This window comes from Ziziphus jujuba, chromosome 10 (assembly GCF_031755915.1).
Source record: "Ziziphus jujuba cultivar Dongzao chromosome 10, ASM3175591v1".
In the NCBI taxonomy this organism is placed as follows: Eukaryota; Viridiplantae; Streptophyta; class Magnoliopsida; order Rosales; family Rhamnaceae; genus Ziziphus; species Ziziphus jujuba.
The window spans coordinates 22428072-22447575 of NC_083388.1; the positions used below are offsets into that span (position 1 = coordinate 22428072).

At 34.2% G+C, this 19504-nt stretch overlaps 2 protein-coding genes and 2 non-coding genes across 4 annotated transcripts; 2 read left to right on the forward strand and 2 right to left on the reverse strand.

The window, feature by feature from the left end:
- Positions 1-837: 837 nt before the first annotated feature.
- TRNAA-CGC (transfer RNA alanine (anticodon CGC)) lies at positions 838-910 on the reverse strand. The gene has a single exon. It is a non-coding gene; the product is annotated as a tRNA-Ala (tRNA).
- A 932-nt stretch (positions 911-1842) lies between these two features.
- On the forward strand, positions 1843-13646 carry LOC107411965 (piezo-type mechanosensitive ion channel homolog). The gene is made up of 20 exons (XM_060812151.1): positions 1843-1891; positions 2314-2394; positions 2506-2665; positions 2752-2909; positions 3611-3855; positions 4072-4187; positions 4379-4463; positions 4789-5004; positions 5095-5272; positions 5413-5541; positions 5721-5885; positions 6081-6314; positions 6414-7898; positions 8238-10729; positions 10905-11300; positions 11835-11993; positions 12094-12597; positions 12716-12857; positions 12959-13103; positions 13217-13646. The coding sequence occupies exons 1-20, from the start codon at positions 1843-1845 to the stop codon at positions 13350-13352; spliced, it is 7275 nt and encodes a 2424-aa protein (XP_060668134.1). The 3' UTR covers positions 13353-13646.
- Positions 13647-14066: 420 nt separating this feature from the next.
- On the forward strand, positions 14067-14148 carry TRNAS-UGA (transfer RNA serine (anticodon UGA)). The gene has a single exon. It is a non-coding gene; the product is annotated as a tRNA-Ser (tRNA).
- A 1852-nt stretch (positions 14149-16000) lies between these two features.
- On the reverse strand, positions 16001-17700 carry LOC107411989 (protein FANTASTIC FOUR 1). Its single transcript, XM_016019678.4, has one exon. The coding sequence runs from the start codon at positions 17568-17570 to the stop codon at positions 16671-16673; it is 900 nt and encodes a 299-aa protein (XP_015875164.3). The 5' UTR covers positions 17571-17700; the 3' UTR covers positions 16001-16670.
- Positions 17701-19504: the final 1804 nt, after the last annotated feature.

Genomic DNA, 19504 nt, shown 5'->3' on the forward strand with positions numbered 1-19504 from the left:
TTGTTATTGTTTGAATTCAAAGATTTCCCTTTTATTGAATTAAAAAAATACCCATTAGTATGAGATTACATTTATACGGCATGTTTAAATTTGTAATAAATTGCAAATTGCAAAGGAAAAAGCATCCATTTATTTCCTTTGGTTTGGTAGTATCCTTTTGACAAAAGAAAAAGTGGCTGGTGATCTCTATCTGTTGGGCAATCAAATAGTTGAAAGCATGAGTCATGACAAAGCTTTACTAGATAATGGTTGTATGAGGCAAGGGAATCTAATAAGAAAAATTTTAAAAATTAATAACTAAAAAAAGAAAAAGGAAAAAAGAAAAAAGAATGAGGCAAGGGAAGGGACTGAATAAAATCTAATAAACAAATGCACCCATATGACACGATGCAATTTTTTGACCAGAAAAAAAAAAAAATCATAGAGAAGACAGAATCAAATTCTGATTCTTTGAAATCAAAGTTTTGTCCCATTAATTAATATGGAGGAGAAAAACACCACATGGGTTAATGAGAAAAAGGTTAAAATGTGTATTGGTTCAAAATGATAATGGGCTGCTAAATGTGGTTTACATCTGGTTCCATATGGGTTGGGGTTATTTCCTAGTGGTTTCTCTAATGGTGGATTAATGTAGTTTGGTGAATGCATTTTTGGTATAGCAATGTGGATGTGTATGATTTTTATCAAATAAAATTTTTGGGTGTTTAGGCTTTGCATTGTGGTCTCTTTGGTTCGTTTGCATAATGTGTTGACATTGTTTAGCCTGTAGAATCTGGAAAAAGCAGTAAGCCAAATTATAAAATAAATAAATAAAAGAAAAAAAAATTCAATGATTCATGGAGGTGCGGGGAATCGAACCCCGTGCCTCTCGCATGCGAAGCGAGCGCTCTACCATATGAGCTACACCCCCAAGTGACGGTTCTCTCGACAATAGTCATACTAATTATATTTATATATAAAAAGAATGAATACTGCATGGATGACGATCCGTGGATCTTACTGCTAATATACAGCTATGTTTTTTATTACTTATATCATACGTAACTGTTCATAGCTGGTCTGCAGTAAATGTCGCATCACGCCGACGTTTTTTTTTGTTTTTTTTTTTCTTCTTCTTCTTCTTATTTTTGTTGCCCTTTCCTTCAACTTCCTGACGAATCAATTGATGCCACGTGTGACAAGATTTCGTGGGTCCCACTGTTAACCAAATCTATACAAACATACATATGCGCAAATTTAAGAATTTCCTAAGTTTTACCCAAAAAAACAAACAGTCGCATTATGTGAAGGTCCTTTATCGAATGAATGATTTTGCTCAAGAATATTAAAAACCAATGCGTAGAAGACGGCTCTCTGAATCTCTGAATCTGAAAACTCAAATCCCCATCTTCATAATTCACCTTCTTCATTTCTCAATTGCTTCATTTCTGTAAAACCTCCAAACTTTATATGTATAGCTGTCTATTATATTGCCATATCCAAGACAACCCGAATAATTTAATTTTCCTTCCACTTTAAGGGTCTTCGTTAATTCGGATCTCGAGAGAAAAGAAAAAAAAATATATATATATATATATATATAGTTTGCTTCCTTCTCTGGATATCATGTGCTTTGATTATTTGTTATTCATTGTGCAAATGTATTATGTCAACGGGTGCAACTAATGAAGGAAAAGAAAGCAATTTGATAAGCATTTTTGGGATTCAACTAGTTTTTTCCTAAGGTGGGTTCTCTGAGTTTTCATCAGAGAAACAATGTCAGTGGTGAATGAAGTTTCACTTTTCTGAAGAAGAAAATGGGTGCAGTTTCCCTTCATTGTTGATGTTTTAGTAGTGCTTGTCATGGGGAGGTTCCTAGCCGGGTTCCTATTGCCTATGCTGCTTTTGACAGGTACCCAAAAAAAAAAAAAAAAATGCACTTTTCTGTCTTCTAAACTTTTTCATGTTTAATTTACTGCAAGGGTATTATTATGAGATAAACTTTACACTAAAATTTCTGTCACTGCATTATTTGAGTTGATTAAGTGTTGCAAACTGAGAATGTATATAAATGTATGCACGTATTTTTAAGAATTTATGTGCTATAGTTTGATTGAGTGGGAGTCAGGAGTCAATATGTACGTAGTGATATAATTTTATTTTTCCTTTATAACGTATAAATAAAAGTCGAACATTTGATTCCTGTTTTTGAGATTTTTCCTGTGAGCTTCATTTTGAGGTGATTTTGGGAGCTCTACATGAGGATATTTATTTCCTGTCATATGAACTATCATTTAGAATGCCTTGACTTTTTACTGTCTCTGCTTCCTGTAGCTTCTTTGCTAAATTGGAGTTTGATCTCTCTGGCTGATTTAGTAGCCTTTGTATTCATTCAATATACTGCTCCAAAAATTCGTAAGCTTCTTAGACCTTTTTTCATTTCTTATTTTTTTCTTTTTTTGAAATAAAAAGTTTTCTCATTGAGTGTTGTAGCTATATGAGACTGTAAATATATGTTTTTAACAGGTTTTCGAAGTCGGCGGCGATTTTTGGTGTCATGGTATGCTTTTGTCTTTTCCTTGCTGATAGTTCTTTCACATGCCGTGTTTCATATTGTTTCGGCTGTTAAAGGGGATCAATGGAGTGTTACTGACACACGATGGGCCGTACTTATTGGTTTTTCACGGTGATTAAACCTGGTTTTTCCTTGTAACACATGGTTACTATTTTCACCTAAGATTCAAATCATATTAAAGTTGAATGGTTTTGCAGAGCTCGGTCTTCGATATCTCCTTCTTTAATATATTTTCTGGTCATACAAGTAGCAGCAGCTTGTGTTGCACTACTCGACATCAATTGGAGTCTATTTGGTCTGGACTCATGGAGAGATTCTTACTGTGTCCATCTATATACTTCTCTTGTACATATAGGTTAGTTGTCAAAAATTTCCAAGTAATGAAGTTATTTCCCATTTCTAAATCTATATTCTCTGCAATCTCTTTTTATTTGTTCTTTCATTTTATGTTGTCCCAGAAGTTCATTTGCATAGGCTGCTTTTAGAGTAGTTTTGCACATTATGAATTGAATTGGTAAAAAAATTAATTAGGTGACAGAATGCAATAGAGATTATGGCTACTGCTTGATGCCTCCTTTCCTTCCTATCCATTTTGTAAATGATATAACCTTCTCGTACTATTTTAGTGAATAAAATTTCCCCTTGCATTTTAGGTGGTGAAACATCCATGACTTGTTTTTTTTTTAAATATAAAATATCCACTAAAGTTTTGTCTGACTAAATTTCTTTGTTTATGTGGTACTGATAACTAACTTGTATTATCACTCACCCATTTTCTTGTTGTTTCCAAATGATTGTAATGTTCACGTTAACTTTTTGTCATTTTCTCATTTTGCTGCATGAAAGGTTCCCATCTCAGGACTTTATGCTGCTTATTGTTGCCTGCTCTACAGCTAATTGTGGGTATTAGTCACCCATCTTGGACATCTATACCATTTTTCATATGTAGCAGTATTGGACTAGTTGATTGGTCACTATCAAGCAATTATTTAGGCCTTTTTCGGTAAGCATTTATACTTTTTACACTTGATCGGTTAATAATTTGTTCCTTTTGAGCACCATATATCATTACCATTTCACTGATTTATATCTATATACTTATATGGGTTCCAAGGTGGTGGAGGTATCTGTTGTTGTATGCAGGCTTCAACATCATCCTGCTGTACGTGTATCAACTTCCAATTGAATTTTCAGATAGCCTTTTATGGATTGCTGATTTTATCGGCCTATTTAGAATATCTTCAAAATCAGAGTGGTCGGAAGTTTGTTCTGCTGTATCTCTTCTATTTTTCTATATCATGGTAAGCATATATTTGTTTCCTATTATTTCCTCTGATATACAAACTAAGTACTTCAGTTTGGTAGTGAAAATGAAACTTTTTTTTTTTTTTTTTTTTTTTTGGGGGGTTCATTTCTACAATTTGGATGCATGCTATCTGTGTCCAATGCCATATTTTCATCTCACTAATAAGTTTCTTTACTTGAATTCGTTGTTTGCTTCTTTTGGATATCTACAGTTATCATGGATTAGATGTGATCTTACAGAAATGGATTCCATCATATGCACCAGAGAAAGCAGCTTAACCGAGCAGCTTCTTCCCCAGAAACATACAATTTTGATTTCTGAATCAAGGTATTTACTATTTACAGTTGATTGTGGTTATAGCTTTTTAATCCTTATAACTTTCTTTTTATTTTTTTTTCAAATGTTTCATCCTTATTGGTTATCACTCAGGAAAATCTACTTGTTTAATAATTTTACCATGAGGAGGGAAAAGCAACATAACAACATTTTGAAAATACTAATTTGTAATGTGTTTGCAGATCTGGGGTGAGACACACCAATGTTTTGTTGCGGAGAGCAGTTTTTCAGACTTTTACCATCAACTTTTTCACTTATGGTTTTCCGGTAGGCATGCCTTAGAATCTGCTTCTAAACTGGTTGCATAAATTTTGTTGAACTGCACTACAGATAGAGTATCTTAATCAGACAGTAATATTTATATTGATAATTAAAAAACTGTACTTTGTAAGAAATCATTGCTTGCTAGTTTCGAGAAGCTATAATTTCTTGGACTTAGGGATTAAGAATCAATATGTATAGTTTTAGCATATTCAAATTCTCTTGTGCTGTTTGTGAGATTGGTTTTCATTATTACTTTAGTTTTCATCAAATACGTAACTATAATTATATATGTTCTTTGCTTAAAACCATTCAGTTGTGAACATTGCAGATCTCATTGCTTGCTCTTTCATTTTGGAGTTTCCATTTTGAAAGTCTATGTGCATTTGGATTAGTGGCATATGTTGGCTACATTTTGTATGTCTTCCCTTCCATGTTACATTTTCACCGGTTAAATGGCTTGCTTCTCGTATTCATTCTTTTCTGGGCTGCAAGCACATATGTCTTCAATGTGGCATCCACAGTCCTTCACAAGAAGCTACAAAAGGTAGGCTCCATTTGGTTGATGTTTTGGTCTTGTATCACACTACAACAATAGATATTTTCTCATGGAAAAACTTTTGAAAAGTTTTTTCAGGACATGGAGATCTGGGAAACAATAGGCTTATGGCATTATCCAATCCCAGGGTTTTATCTATTAGCGCAATTTGGTCTTGGAGTTCTTGTTGCTCTGGGAAATCTGGTAAACAATTCTGTTCTTCTGCATTTGTCAGATCGAGATGGACCTTCTACAAATGATAGTTCTCCTGTAGAAGGTGATGAAAAGAAATATGAGCTACCATAATTTTGATTATTAATTTTTTTTTCCCATTAACTGAAGCAATTTTCTCATGAAATTAGAGTTTAACTCTGTTATAAAATCCTGTATTCTTCTGATTTTTGTTCTACTCTACAGAGAAAGAAGAGACTTTAGTATACGCTGTTGCTACAGTAGCATGGGGAGTGCGCAAAAGCTCTCGTGCTGTAGTGTTGGCACTAACATTTCTGATAGCAACAAAACCTGGCTTCATTCATGCTGTATACAGTTAGTTGAATCACTTATTTCTTTCTTCTTATTCTTGTTAAAATTATGTTGAATTTCTATTTAGAAAATTTCCAAAATGTCTTTGGAGCCCCCAACTCTTCTAAATACCAGTTTTGATTCTTCTAGAGAATAATTTCTGCTGACGTACTGATTGAACCAATTTCTGATTTATATTTCAGTGGTTTTCTTTATGATATATCTCTTGAGCCATACCATCAGTAAGAAAATGAGGAAGACCTTGATTCTTCTATGTGAAGCACATTTTGCACTAATATACATCCTTCAAATATCCAAGGCCTTGGAGAAGAAAGGCTCATTGTTAAGGGAAATTCTCTCAGAATTGGGTATATAATTTGATTCAGGGTGTTGCATTATGCATACATATTTAAATTCCAAACACTCTATTCCTTTTTGAAATGTAGTAAAAGTTTAGATATGTTCCTTATTCTTACCATACACATGAGAGGTTTTGTATATTATAATATTATTGTCGGTATCGATTCAAACGATGACATTTGTTCATTTCTTTTTTGCTGCAGGCCTTCTTAATCAAACTAGTGCTGCTGATTTCTTGGAGATAGCCCTGCTTGCCTGCTTCTGTTCCATGCAGAATCATGGCTTTGACATGCTTTCTTCATTCTCTGCAATTGTTCAACAAGCTCCCTGCCCTCCAATTGGGTTTAGAACTTTGAGGGCTGGTTTGATAAAATCAATTCTTCTATCAGTATATTCTTCAACATCCAAAGAGAGGCAGCAAATTAACTCTTCTCGTGGTATAAATTTTTCTTATTATATGCTTTGAATAAGATGAAAGGCTTAGTTCAAAATTAATTCAAGAGAAAGCTTATACTTCTATTTTTGTTTTTTTCCAGAGAGAATGATAACATCATATCTGAGTGCAATTGGTCAGAAGTTCCTCACAATATATCGATCATGTGGAACGTACATTGCTTCTATGACTATATTTCTCACTGTGTACCTAGTGGTACCTAACTATACTTCATTTGGTTATCTATTCTTCCTTTTGATATGGTTGATTGGAAGACAAATCCTCAGAGAAACAAGAAGGCGTCTCTGGTTTCCGCTGAAACTTTATGCAGTTGCAGTTTTGGTGTTCATTTACAGCATCAGTGTGTTCATCAACTTTCAAACATGGTTGTCTAATATGATGGATCTTGAATCTGCCTTTGGATATAACAAGGACGCTTCAATATTAAAAAATATATGGGAATCTCTAGCAGTAATTGTTGTAATGCAACTGTACAGCTATGAAAGAAGACAGAGCAAATTCTTCAAAGTGGATGATTCTGATGCACAGGAAATAAAATTATTTTCTTTTGCCAAACGTCTTATGATATGGCACAGTGAGAAGATACTTTTTCTTGCATTGTTTTATGCATCACTATCGCCTATCAGCGCAACTGGTTTCCTATATCTTCTTGGTCTTGTCATCTGTTCAATGTTGCCTAAAACTTCTAGGATCCCTTCAACACTATTTCTAATTTATTCAGGATTTCTAGCGGTGATTGAGTATCTTTTCCAAATGTGGGGTGACAAGGCTGATATGTTCCCTGGTCAAAAACACTCTTATTTGTCTTATTTTCTGGGTTTGCAGTTTTATGAATCTGGATTCTCTGGTATAGAAGCAGGCTTGAGGAGAAAAGTTTTGGTCATTGCTGCATGTATACTTCAGTACAATGTCTTCCATTGGCTGGATAAAATGCCATCTGATGACGGAAATAAAGAAAAATGGGACGAGCCTTGCACTTTGTTTGACTTAGCAGAAACAGAGAATTTGCTTTCAGAAAGACAAGCCTGCTCATCTTTGAACTCCAGCTTATCTCAAGGTCTAGGCGCTTTATCCTCTGAAAGAGGGTGTTCTGATGGCACTAGTACAAGTAAATATATGTATTTTTATTTTTGGGAAAGTTCCAAAGAGAGCCGTAAATGGAACAGAAAGAGAATTCTTTTATTGAGGAAGGAGAGGTTTGACATGCAGAAGACCGCTTTAAAATTATATATGAAGTTTTGGATCGAGAATTTGTTCAATCTCTTTGGCCTTGAGATTAACATGGTTGCATTACTTCTAGCCAGCTTTGCTGTGTTGAATTCCTTCTCTTTGCTATACATTGCATTTCTTGCTGCTTGTGTTCTTTTACAGCGGCGTATAATACAGAAGTTGTGGCCTGTGTTTGTATTCTTGTTCGCTTCCATTGTCACACTTGAATACTTGGCCCTTTGGTTCAATCAGGCATCTTCTTGGCAGAAGCAGTTAATTCAGGATGCAAAAGTTCGTTGCCATGACTGTTGGAGAGTATCTGATGTTCATTTCCATCACTGCCTAAAATGCTGGCTAGGTATCTCTTCAAGAAATGTCAAAAATGTACATGCCAATAGAAATTTTTCTTCAACTACAAAAAATTTAAATATTGAATTTTACTTAATATTTGGAGAAACTTAGAAACTCTTTTGTCCCAGTTTCCCTGTCCAATTGGCCATGACTTGAAAAACTTACTTGCTCTTATACCACAAATAATGAGAACTTCCTGCCCAATTGGACATGACATGAAAAACTTACTTGCTTTTTTACCACAAATATAGAGAACTATTGCACTTTGGTTTCAAAGTGCCTTAAAAGTTTTTTGACTAATTATTATTTCCCAGATGCTAACTCTTTGTATTTTCCTTTTCTTCAGGAATAATAGTTGATGATCCCCGTATGCTTATTAGCTATTATGCAGTTTTCATGTTCGCATGTTTCAAGCTCCGTGCTGACCACTTATCAAGTAGCCATGTCTCTCGAACTTATCAGAAGATGATATCTCAGTTCAAAAAAGCATCTGTACTAAGTGACCTCTCATTTGAAACAAAGGCCTTCTGGACATTTCTTGACTACCTGAGGCTTTATAGTTACTGTCACTTACTACATCTAGTTCTGGCTTTGATCTTGATTACAGGAACCCTTGAATACGACATCCTTCACCTTGGATATCTTGGCTTTGCTTTGATTTTCTTCCGATTGAGACTTGAAATGCTGAAGAAAAAGAACAAAATATTCAAGTTCTTAAGATTGTACAATTTTGCTTTAATTGTACTCTCTCTAGCTTATCAATCTCCATTCATAGGAGAAGCTACTGAAGGGAAATGTGAAACACTAGATTACTTCAGTGAGGTGATTGGATTTTATAAATATGATTATGGATTTCGAATTACATCGAGGTCTGCACTGGTTGAGATCATCATATTTATGTTGGTGTCACTTCAAACATATATGTTCTCATCCAAGGAGTTCGATTATGTGTCATCATACCTTGAAGCAGAGCAAATTGGTGCCATTGTACGTGAGCAGGAGAAGAGAGCTGCTTGGAAAACAGCACAATTGCAACGCATACGTAAAGCAGAAGAGCAGAAGTGCCTGAGAAATTTGCAGGTTGAGAAGATGAAATCAGAGATGCTCAATCTAAAAGTCCAGCTTGACAGCGTCAGCATCACTGCTAATCGTGGTAACAGTTCTCCAGAACATGAAGGCATCAGAAAGGACAGGAAATATTCATTGGATTCATATAGACCAAATGGTGTCCCAGGAAACGTAGAAAATGGACTAAAAGGCCAAGACCTTGGTCTAACCACTCTCTTTGATATGAATGAATCTCCAAGAAGTGAAGGAAGTGCAATTTCATTGGAAGTGCAATCTGCAAAGCATTCAACGGATACTCTTTATGGTATCACTGAACTAGAGATGAAGGCTCCTAATTATAAGTTTTTGGGTTCAAATGGAAAAGGTAAGGGAAGGTACAAAGCAAAACGAAACCCCATAGCTTCAGCAGTACATCTGATAGGGGGTGGAGTTTCTCATGTACAGTCCCTTGGTAATAAGGCAGTTAACAATCTAATGCACTTCTTGAACATAGAAAAGGAGGAACATGAATTGAGTGAGAATTCTTCTGACGATGAGGAATATTATGAGATAGAAAGTCAGAACATAATTCTTGAACCTACAGAGGGAACATCTTCTATTCAATCTGGTTTTGAGAGGACCATGTCTGAGGCTACATACTCAGAAATTGGAATGATCTTACGTTACATGTGGGGTCAAATGAGATCAAACAATGATGTTGTTTGTTATTGTTGCTTTCTTCTGATATTCTTGTGGAATTTCAGTTTGCTTTCTATGGTATATATTATGGCTCTCTTCTTATATGCTCTCTGTATAAATACTGGTCCAAGTTATATGTTCTGGGTCATTATGCTAATATATACAGAAGGATGTATACTGCTTCAGTATGTATACCAAATCATCATCCAACACTGTGGATTCACTATAAATATGAGCTTTCTCCAGGAATTAGGATTTCCTGCTCACAAAATCATGTCATCGTTTGTCACGAGCAACTTGCCTCTCTTTTTGGTGTATTTATTTACACTCTTACAAACCTCCATAACAACAAAGGATGGTGATTGGGAAACAGTTACAGAGTTCATCTTTCGAAAGAAGAATAACAATTCCGAGCAAGATGAAATAGGGACTTACAGTTATAGTGACAGAATACGGAGATTACTTTTACCTGTAAAAAATGTAATGAGACTGTTAATCAGAAGCCTGTTCAGGTATTGGAAGTCACTGACACAGGGAGCAGAAACACCACCTTACTTTGTGCAGCTATCCATGGAAGTTACAGTGTGGCCAGACGACGGTATTCAGCCAGAGAGAATTGAGTCTGGAATTAATAGGTTGCTCAGAATCTTGCATTCTAGGAGATGCAAGGAGAATAACATGAATCACTTGGAGTCACATAGTAGGGTTCGTGTGCAAAGCATTGAAAGAAGTCCAGAAAATGCTAATACAGCTCTGGCTGTTTTTGAAGTGGCATATGCCTCCCCTTCAACAGAAAGTAGTCCAGCAGAATGGTACAAGTCTCTAACTCCAGCTACTGATGTAGCCAATGAGATCAGAAAAGCTAAACGTGATGGAATTCTCAAGGAAATTAGATTTCCATACCCAATACTTTCTGTTATTGGTGGTGGAAAAAGGGATATAGATCTGTATGCCTACATATTTTGTGCAGATTTGGCTGTTTTTTTCTTGGTAGCCATTTTCTATCAATTAGTTATAAAAAACAACAGTGAGTTCCTTGAAGTGTATCAGCTGGAAGATCAATTCCCAGAAGAGTTTGTCTTTATTCTGATTGTAAGTTTGTTGATTCATTGTTCATGAGGAAGTAAATCATAATTTAATTAAATGAGCAATACATTCTTTATTTGGTATAGATTAGCTGAAGGAAATAAGTCAGCCTTTTTGGCTTTATCGTTACTGGTTCTATGATAGTTTTCTTGTGTGGATGAAGAGATTTTCCATCTTGCAGGCAATCTTTTTCCTGATCGTGCTTGATCGCATCATTTATCTTTGTTCATTTGGCACTGGGAAAGTGATCTTCTACATTTTCAACCTTGTTCTCTTCACAATGATGGTGACAAGGTATGCTTGGTACGTGGTTCCTTCACACAGGCATGCAGGAAGGCTAGCACTACGTGCTATATATCTAACAAAGGCAATCTCTGTGTCTCTGCAAGCCATACAAATACGATTTGGGATGCCACATAAGAGCACTTTGTACAGGCAGTTTTTAACAAGCACTGTTTCACAAATCAACTATCTAGGTTTCAGGCTTTATCGTGCTCTGCCATTCCTTTACGAATTACGCTGTGTTCTTGATTGGTCTTGCACAACGACATCTTTGACTATGTATGACTGGTTGAAAGTAAGTCAATTACATGATTTTTATTACAAATTGTGATGGTTTTGGTACAAATTTTACTACACAGTATAATCCAAGCAGTCATTTTTCCAGTGATAATTTCCCTCTTAATTACCTCTCCCATGGTCTGTTGCAACTAAAGTTGATGTGCCTAAAGGTGTTAGCGAGTTCAAATTTTTAGAATGGACATAGAAAAACTTGGTAGGTGGTAATAGACAAAAATTCTAATCCTCCAAAAGTTCAGAATCGAGATTTACTTTTACAAAATTAAGTTTGATTGGTTTATGGTTCTTGGATGACTGAGAATCATGCTCTAAATCAATTTTCTTAGATGCTATGATGATGATTCTTTTATAACAATATGATGTGTAAATATTGCAGTCATGAATAATTTACGATGTTATGGTAAACAATGTTCTGTTATTGCTATGCTTGGATAATTGTACATGCATACATACAAATATATCTGTGCAGTAATTTGCTTGAATCACAGAAATAAGGCTCATCTTCTGGATCTAATATTAGCTTTCTTCTTAGTTGGAGGACATTCACGCAAGCTTGTTTCTTGTCAAATGTGATGTGGATCTGCATAGATCTAAACATCAACAAGGGCAAAAGCAAACCAAAATGACAAAATTCTGCAATGGACTATGCTTATTCTTCATTATGATGTGTGTTATCTGGGCTCCCATGCTGGTAAAAACCTTAAAATTTACTAATGTTCATTCTTTTTTTTTACTAATTGTTATAAATACTCCTTATCTGAGTCTTTTTTTTTTTTTTCCCTCCTGAACAGATGTATAGTAGTGGTAACCCAACAAACATTGCAAACCCTATTAAAGATGCCAGTGTACGAATCGATATCAAGACAGTGAGTGGAAGACTAACATTGTTTGAGACCACTTTGTGCCAAAAGATGTCATTGGATGAGATAGATCCGAGCATTAATTTGGATCCAAATGGTTATCTAAGTACATACAATGTGAAAGACATTCAATTAATATGTTGCCAAGCTGATTCAAGTGCATTGTGGCTTGTACCCCCAGTAGTCCAGGCCAGATATATAAAATCTCTTCAATGGAGGATGGACATTGTTTTTTCTTGGCAATTCACTAGGGACAGACCTAAAGGAAAGGAAGTAGTGAAATATGAACTAACTGTCCAAGATCAGGATCTTCCCAGTTCATCAAGAGTTATGCAAGTTCTTAATGGTACTGCCAATAGTTTTACAATACATAATGTCTATCCAAGATACTTCCGGGTTACTGGCTCTGGTGATGTACGATTTCTTGAAAATGCGGTATGTCATATATACAGTATACATATCTATATTCTATACAACAGAAGTTGTAGCTATTATTGGTATTGTTATAAATATCATGGATCTGACAATGTGAATCCATTCTTCATTCATACAGGTTGAATTGGTTAGTGGAGATGTTGTTCTGAATCGTGGGAATCCAGAGTGGTGGTCTTTCCATGATATTGATGCATCTGATGTGAGTGGATGTGGAGACTTGGCAGGACCTTTAGCCATTGTTGTATCAGAGGAAACTCCACGTAAGCTCTGAAAACCAAAGGGCATTGCTTTCTGTCTGCGCATATACACCATGTTGTTGTTCCATGTATTAACATCTAGACTCTATATATTTCAATTTCAGAGGGAATACTTGGTGAAACCCTTAGCAAATTCAGCATTTGGGGTCTTTACATAACCTTTGTGCTAGCAGTGGGACGTTTCATCAGACTACAATGTTCCGATCTAAGAATGAGAATACCTTATGAGAACCTTCCTTCTTGTGACAGGTACATTTGCTATTGTATCTTTTAACTCATTTTCTTATAACTAAAAGATCAAGTACGTATAGTTTGAAATGAAAATTACCACGAAATGAAGACAAATTTTGGTTTTCATACAGGTTGCTGGCAATATGTGAGGATATATATGCTGCCAGAGCAGAGGGTGAGCTTGAAGTTGAAGAAGTCCTATACTGGACACTTGTTAAAATTTATAGGTCACCACACATGCTTCTTGAGTATACAAAACTTGACTAGATAGTTTAAAAGAGTTGTTTGAACTATGTACTGTTAGATCAACTTCAAGCCATATGTATTTCGGCTTAGCTGAGTTCGGATATTCAAAGATTCAAAATTACCATTTACAGAAAGAAGAGAAACTATACCAAGAAAAATGCTGTTCATGATGTTTCAAAGTTTCTTTCTTTCCCTTTTCATATATACATAGAGGAGAGGCCAAAGGAACCAAAATTTACGTGAAACACGGTAGATTAAGTCTTTGGTTGCTCTCCATGTTCAAATACTTAATGCTTTTTTAACAACACAAACTTTTATATGGTGAAATATAGCCTAAATTGAACTAGGATTTCATATATTTTTTCCTTGTGCTTTGTAACCCAACTTTTTTAATGATTTATTCCATTTGAACAAATTTTACTGTTACAAAATGCCCAATTGAATGACCCCAAAAAAAAAAAAAAAAGGAAATTGAAAATGCAAAATTGTGAATGCCGAGTACTTTATGATCTAGGGTGGGGTGTAACCATTAACCAATAAAGCACGGTAAGTAAAGGAAGAACAATCTAACTTTCAGCATTTTGAAATGACAAATGCCAATAATTAAACCCAAAAAAAAAAATGATAGAGAGAATAAAATTTGAGCCAAAAAAGGATAGAAGTGACAAATAACAAGCTGAGTAGAGAGAAAATATATGCATATATTTAAATAATTTGGCAGGTTCAGAGCAACAAGTCGATATGTCCGAGTGGTTAAGGAGACAGACTTGAAATCTGTTGGGCTTCGCCCGCGCAGGTTCGAACCCTGCTGTCGACGATTTTTATTTTATCCATTTTTCATTTTATGTTCCAATTAATTCGGACATTCCTCCCAAAGTGTCTGCTTTGGCATCACAAATTAAAGATAAACATACTCAGATATATATTAAACCTAGTTAATAAAATCAAATTAAATATATTACCCCATGCATATAAATTAATTAATTTATTCACTATGAACTTTACTATTTTAATAGCTTCAGTTCATAGAAAGTTGCTTTTGGCGGTTCCCTAAAAGAAAACATCTCTCTTCATTAATTGTTCCATCCATTATGTATAGTTATTTTATTTTTATCTAGACAATAGTTAATTGGTTAATTGTATGAAACAGAATATATAAATTCTGAATTCCCTGAGTAATCATAAGATAAATTAATAATGAGCTTCGAGAAGCTAGCGTTTTACACTAGTTATAACACAATCTTTCTAAATTTAGCAAATTTATTTGGATTGAAAATTTGTTGTGGTACATGTTTCCCTGCATCATTATCCAAATTTAGTACTTTAAGACACACTATAATATATATATATATATATATATTTACTAGATGCAGTCAACCTTGATTTTTCTCCTGTACCTTATTAATTATATACCATGAATATTATTATTCACATCTATCCGTGTAAAGCACTCCTCAAACTATATATAATATAAACTATTTAACTTTCGGCAGTAGTGCCCACGTAAAAGAAATATAAAGTAATATTAAAACAAAAAAAAATCCCTTATCTCATAAAGGAAACATTATATTTCTTTTCCATACCACTTTCCCATATTTGTTCAATTTTCATCCAGAATCTTCCATCCAACCCATATATGCGTCTGTATATAAATATTTTTATTATTGATGCAGTTAAATAACCGACATACATGACATACTGTCCCTGTCCATTCCTTTTTGAGTTTGACGAATACATTTTTTCAAATTTCTTTTCGTTGGGTGGGTTTGTGGTTATTAGTTAAAAGCCAACCTCCAACTAATTATTAATTAATCCCATGAAGCCACATATCCATGCTACCTACCCATTTCAGCAATAAATCTCATGAAGCTTGTTGCTTGTTTCTGTCTGATACATTTATCCATGATGACTTTGATTTTTTAGGTGACACAGTCTATCTATCGGCCCCCTACCTGGCTCTATATATATATATATATATATAGTTGCTAGTGTGGCTTGGCCAGGCACCCCACCTCCACCAAGGATACAGCGTGGGTTGTGGCGTGGTCAGCCACTTGAGCTGCCACTGCGATCCCTTATATGTATATAGATATTGTGTTTGACAATTGGCACACGACTCATTTACACATTTAATTTCATGTATTAAAATACGTAATCTCACATTGACATAATGACTTAGATTTTAATAATCATTAACTGTATAACTCCAACTTCAAAGTTAGCTTATTTTATAATAGATGGAATATTATATATACCAATATTAAGTAAATTTGATGTCTATGAAATATTTGAGTTTAGAATTATCTACCTCTAAATAAATATTTAAACCAAAAAAAAAAAAAAAACACTTTTATGTATAGACCAAATTCGTTCATCTCAGGCAGACCATGATCCTATTAAATTAATTCACCAAAAGGGAAAAAAAAAATGATTCTATTATGGTAGAATCTGTACTTTATGCCATTAAAGAACAATTCTCAATTCCAATTACTATGCTAAGAAGTGTTTTTTTTTTTTTTGGGTAATTGTGCATAGTAAAAGTGTTGAAATTTCTGAAAAACAAACCTTTTTGAATTTAGGAGTACTATATGTACATATCGGTTGGCCGTATTGATTAAATAATTTTTTTTTTTTTTTTGACATTGATCATATACTAGGAATCTACACCATATGTAATTAATAAATTTAATTAGCTAATCTAGCTTTCACCAAACTTTGAAGGTAATACAAAAGAAGAATTAACAGAAGGTATAAAGCCATCTCATTGAGTACCAAAAAAGGATAAAGAAACAACAAGAACAACGATAACAACAATCAGAAAATTTTCTAAATTTGGCAAAATGCAAATCATTTCTCTGTGCGGGGTGTCCTGCAGAGAATTTTTTTGTAAATTTTTATTCATTTTTTTTTTTTCGGTTGCTTCTTTTTGTGTCTGGGATGTCTTGGTTACCGAGCCCTAACACACCATCGGGTGCTGTCTATTGCAGAGATTCCCAATCCATCGTTTATCCATACATACACGCACCATTCTGGGGGTTCTCGAAATTAAGCTGAGAGACAATTAAATCCACCATTTTCTTTGTTTTTCTTTTTCTCTCTTTCTCTGCTAAAATACTTATGGCAGAGATGAAATTTCACAACAATGAAACACGTACTCTCTCCACAACACATACCCTTAATTAAGCTTTTTTCCTTTTTTGGTTGTCTTTCTCTCTTTCTTTGGGATCAAGTAGTAGCAGTTGTCTTCTTTTCACATGACGACGTTAAAAAAATAATAATAAAATTTAAAAATTTAAAATTTTATTGCCAACCAGATATTTCTCTTTCTTTCCCTTTCTCTCACCTGGTCGTCACGCAATGCTGGCTCCACACTGGCATATGGTGGTGATGGTGGCTATGGTGGTGGTGATGTCCAGGCACCACCTCGTGACACCGCCGGATACCTTCACCGGCACTCACCGGAAACTTCCAGTCTTCGATATCCCTATCTTCTTCCACAATTCCCTTCACTTGTTCTTCTTCTTTTTCTTCCGTCTCATCTACATCATCATCTTCTTCTTCGTCTTTTTGATGTGGTTCTTCATCTTGTTCTTGTTCTTGTTCTTCATGTATACAATCTTGTTGCTCGACGGTGTCATCATCTCCCACTATAAGGTGCAATCTCAACCGTCCATCTTCTCTATAAGCTCGGAGAATCTCCGGCCTATTAATCCTGACCTCGGTAAGCTCAAGCCTCCCGTCTTTCCTCTCAGGTCGTAGGAAGAAACTGGGCTGGCCATTCTGTTTCAGCGAAGAAAGAGGAGGAGGAAACTTCTTCACTTCTCTTCTCTCACCCATCTTCCTCCATTTCTTCGTCCACGGTCTAACGAAGAAATATATATCATCGTCATCATCATCGGCTCGTCGTTCGTCTGAGCTTTCACATCCAAGACTCTCGGTGCAAGACATCAAGCCATCAACACCACCTCCCATATCATCAATGAAACCAATCCCACCAGGGTCTTTCTTCGCTGGCGAAGGTGGAGAAGAAGGCGGTGAGGATGAGGATTTGATAATTGCTGCAGACTCAAGAACATTAGGTAGACGATGCTGGTCACCAGTGGCAGTGACAAGACCTAATTGTTGGCATTTCCATGGAGGCTTGCTGTCATTAGTAGTAGTAATGGTGGTGGTGGTGGTGGTGTCCATGGCGTTAAGACCCAGAAAAGAGTGAACGCTTCTTCTACAAAAGCTCATCATAATTTGCAAGGAAATTGTATAAGAGGAAACGGAGCATATATAGAGAATAAAAAAACAAAGAATAGGAAAAGAAAAAAAAATTGAAGAAAAAAGTGAGAAGGAGATGAGGGTATTAATAATATCCTCACGCCAAAGATAGGGAAAATGAGAGAGAGAGAGAGAGAGAGAGGGTGTCGTGGGGAATGGTTAAGGGAGTGGCAACGAGACAAAAGGGAAGGTGAAAAAAATGAGCTGGAGTGATACAAGAGCAAGAGTGCCGGGTCCCACGCAAGATGGCCTATGACTTCGCTCATTCACATCTCTCCACTTTTCTTCCACACTTATATTTCTCACATGCATGATCATCTCTTAACACGCTTCCATTTAATTCCTTCCACAAATTTTTTTTTAATATATTTATTTATTTATTTTATTTCTATCTGCATTATAATTTGGTTGTGAGGGTTGGCTGATTTACAGATGAGCAATTTGAGCTTTGTTGACAGAGAAAGGAGATAATTACAGTCTCCATGGCAGCAATATTTTTTTTGGCTTTTCATGATTCTGTTCCAGCCGGTTTACTTCAATTTCCAACAACCAAGCTTTATCCAAATTGAGAGATATTATCCCTTGTGGATAAATTGTAAAATTTAGTACTAGTATTCATAATAGTACCTTGATTAGATGAAATATCTAATTTTATTCATTTTAGTTTGGTTATTTAAACTTGCTAACAAATCAAAGAGAAATTCGAAAGGCTTATCCATAAATATAAAAATGAGTATTTGGATGTATTCTTATCCGTGTTCGAAGAATTTACATGTTAGATAGGTGAAAAAATGTGAAACTTATGCAAATATAATTTTTTTTAAAAAAAAAGAATGTTATTTGTTGACATTAAACATGTGAAATTCATGTATAATGTGACAATTTTATTGGCTGTATAAAAAGATTAGATTTTTAGTTTAGGACAACAAAACATGATGTGGATTAATTATTATCATGTTAGGTATGGATTTCACTAGCAATGAGTGGTAAATAGTATAATTCATATATTAATAATATAAAATTACAAATAATCCTTTTTAAATTACATTGTTTAGTTAAAATTCAATTTTTGCAATATATACATCAAAATTTATATGATGAATATAGCGGTTATAAAAAAAAATTAAAATAAAATAGAAAATTAATTACATTTTGATATTCTTAACTTAAAATTTTATAATTTAAACGCTTAATTTTTTGACTCAACAATTAAAATTATCAATTTTGAAATATATTTTAATTTGAATCTTGTTTCACTTTTAACTACTTGCTATAACAATTGTTTTATATGACTGTTATTAAACTATATTAATTTTAAAAATAAAATATTAAAATTATTTTTCAAAGTTCACACCTTAATACCTTTTTATTTTTTTTTTCAAAGAAATTGGTACAGATTACTTATTTGGTATTAAACTTTATTTTATTTTAAATTAAAAGATATTCAAAATGCAGACTTTTAAAATTAATTTTAACTTTTTTTTATTTTAATATTTTTGATTTTGAAATTAAATTCAATTAATATCAATCACAATTAAACTTTATTAGTTAAAAAAATCAAAATCATAACAAATTAAAATTTCAAATTGTTAAATTGAAAAATTATAAAATTAAAAATTATAAAATTTTGAAAACTGAAAATATTAAAGTTGAACGAATATTTACAAAAATCATATAAAGAAAATTTTTTTTTTCCTTTTAACCAAAAATCATATATATAATTGTTAAATAAAATCACATGTTAGTTGGATTTTAATGGGAAAGAACTTTATATAGGGGTAAAATTGAAGTCTCCCTTTTTAAATAATTCTGTCCCTTAAAGGTCCCGGCAAGTTGAATGTTTTGATCATGTTGATGATGAGAGCAAACAAAAATAGAAGATTGTTAAAAGATTGAGTTGCCCAAAC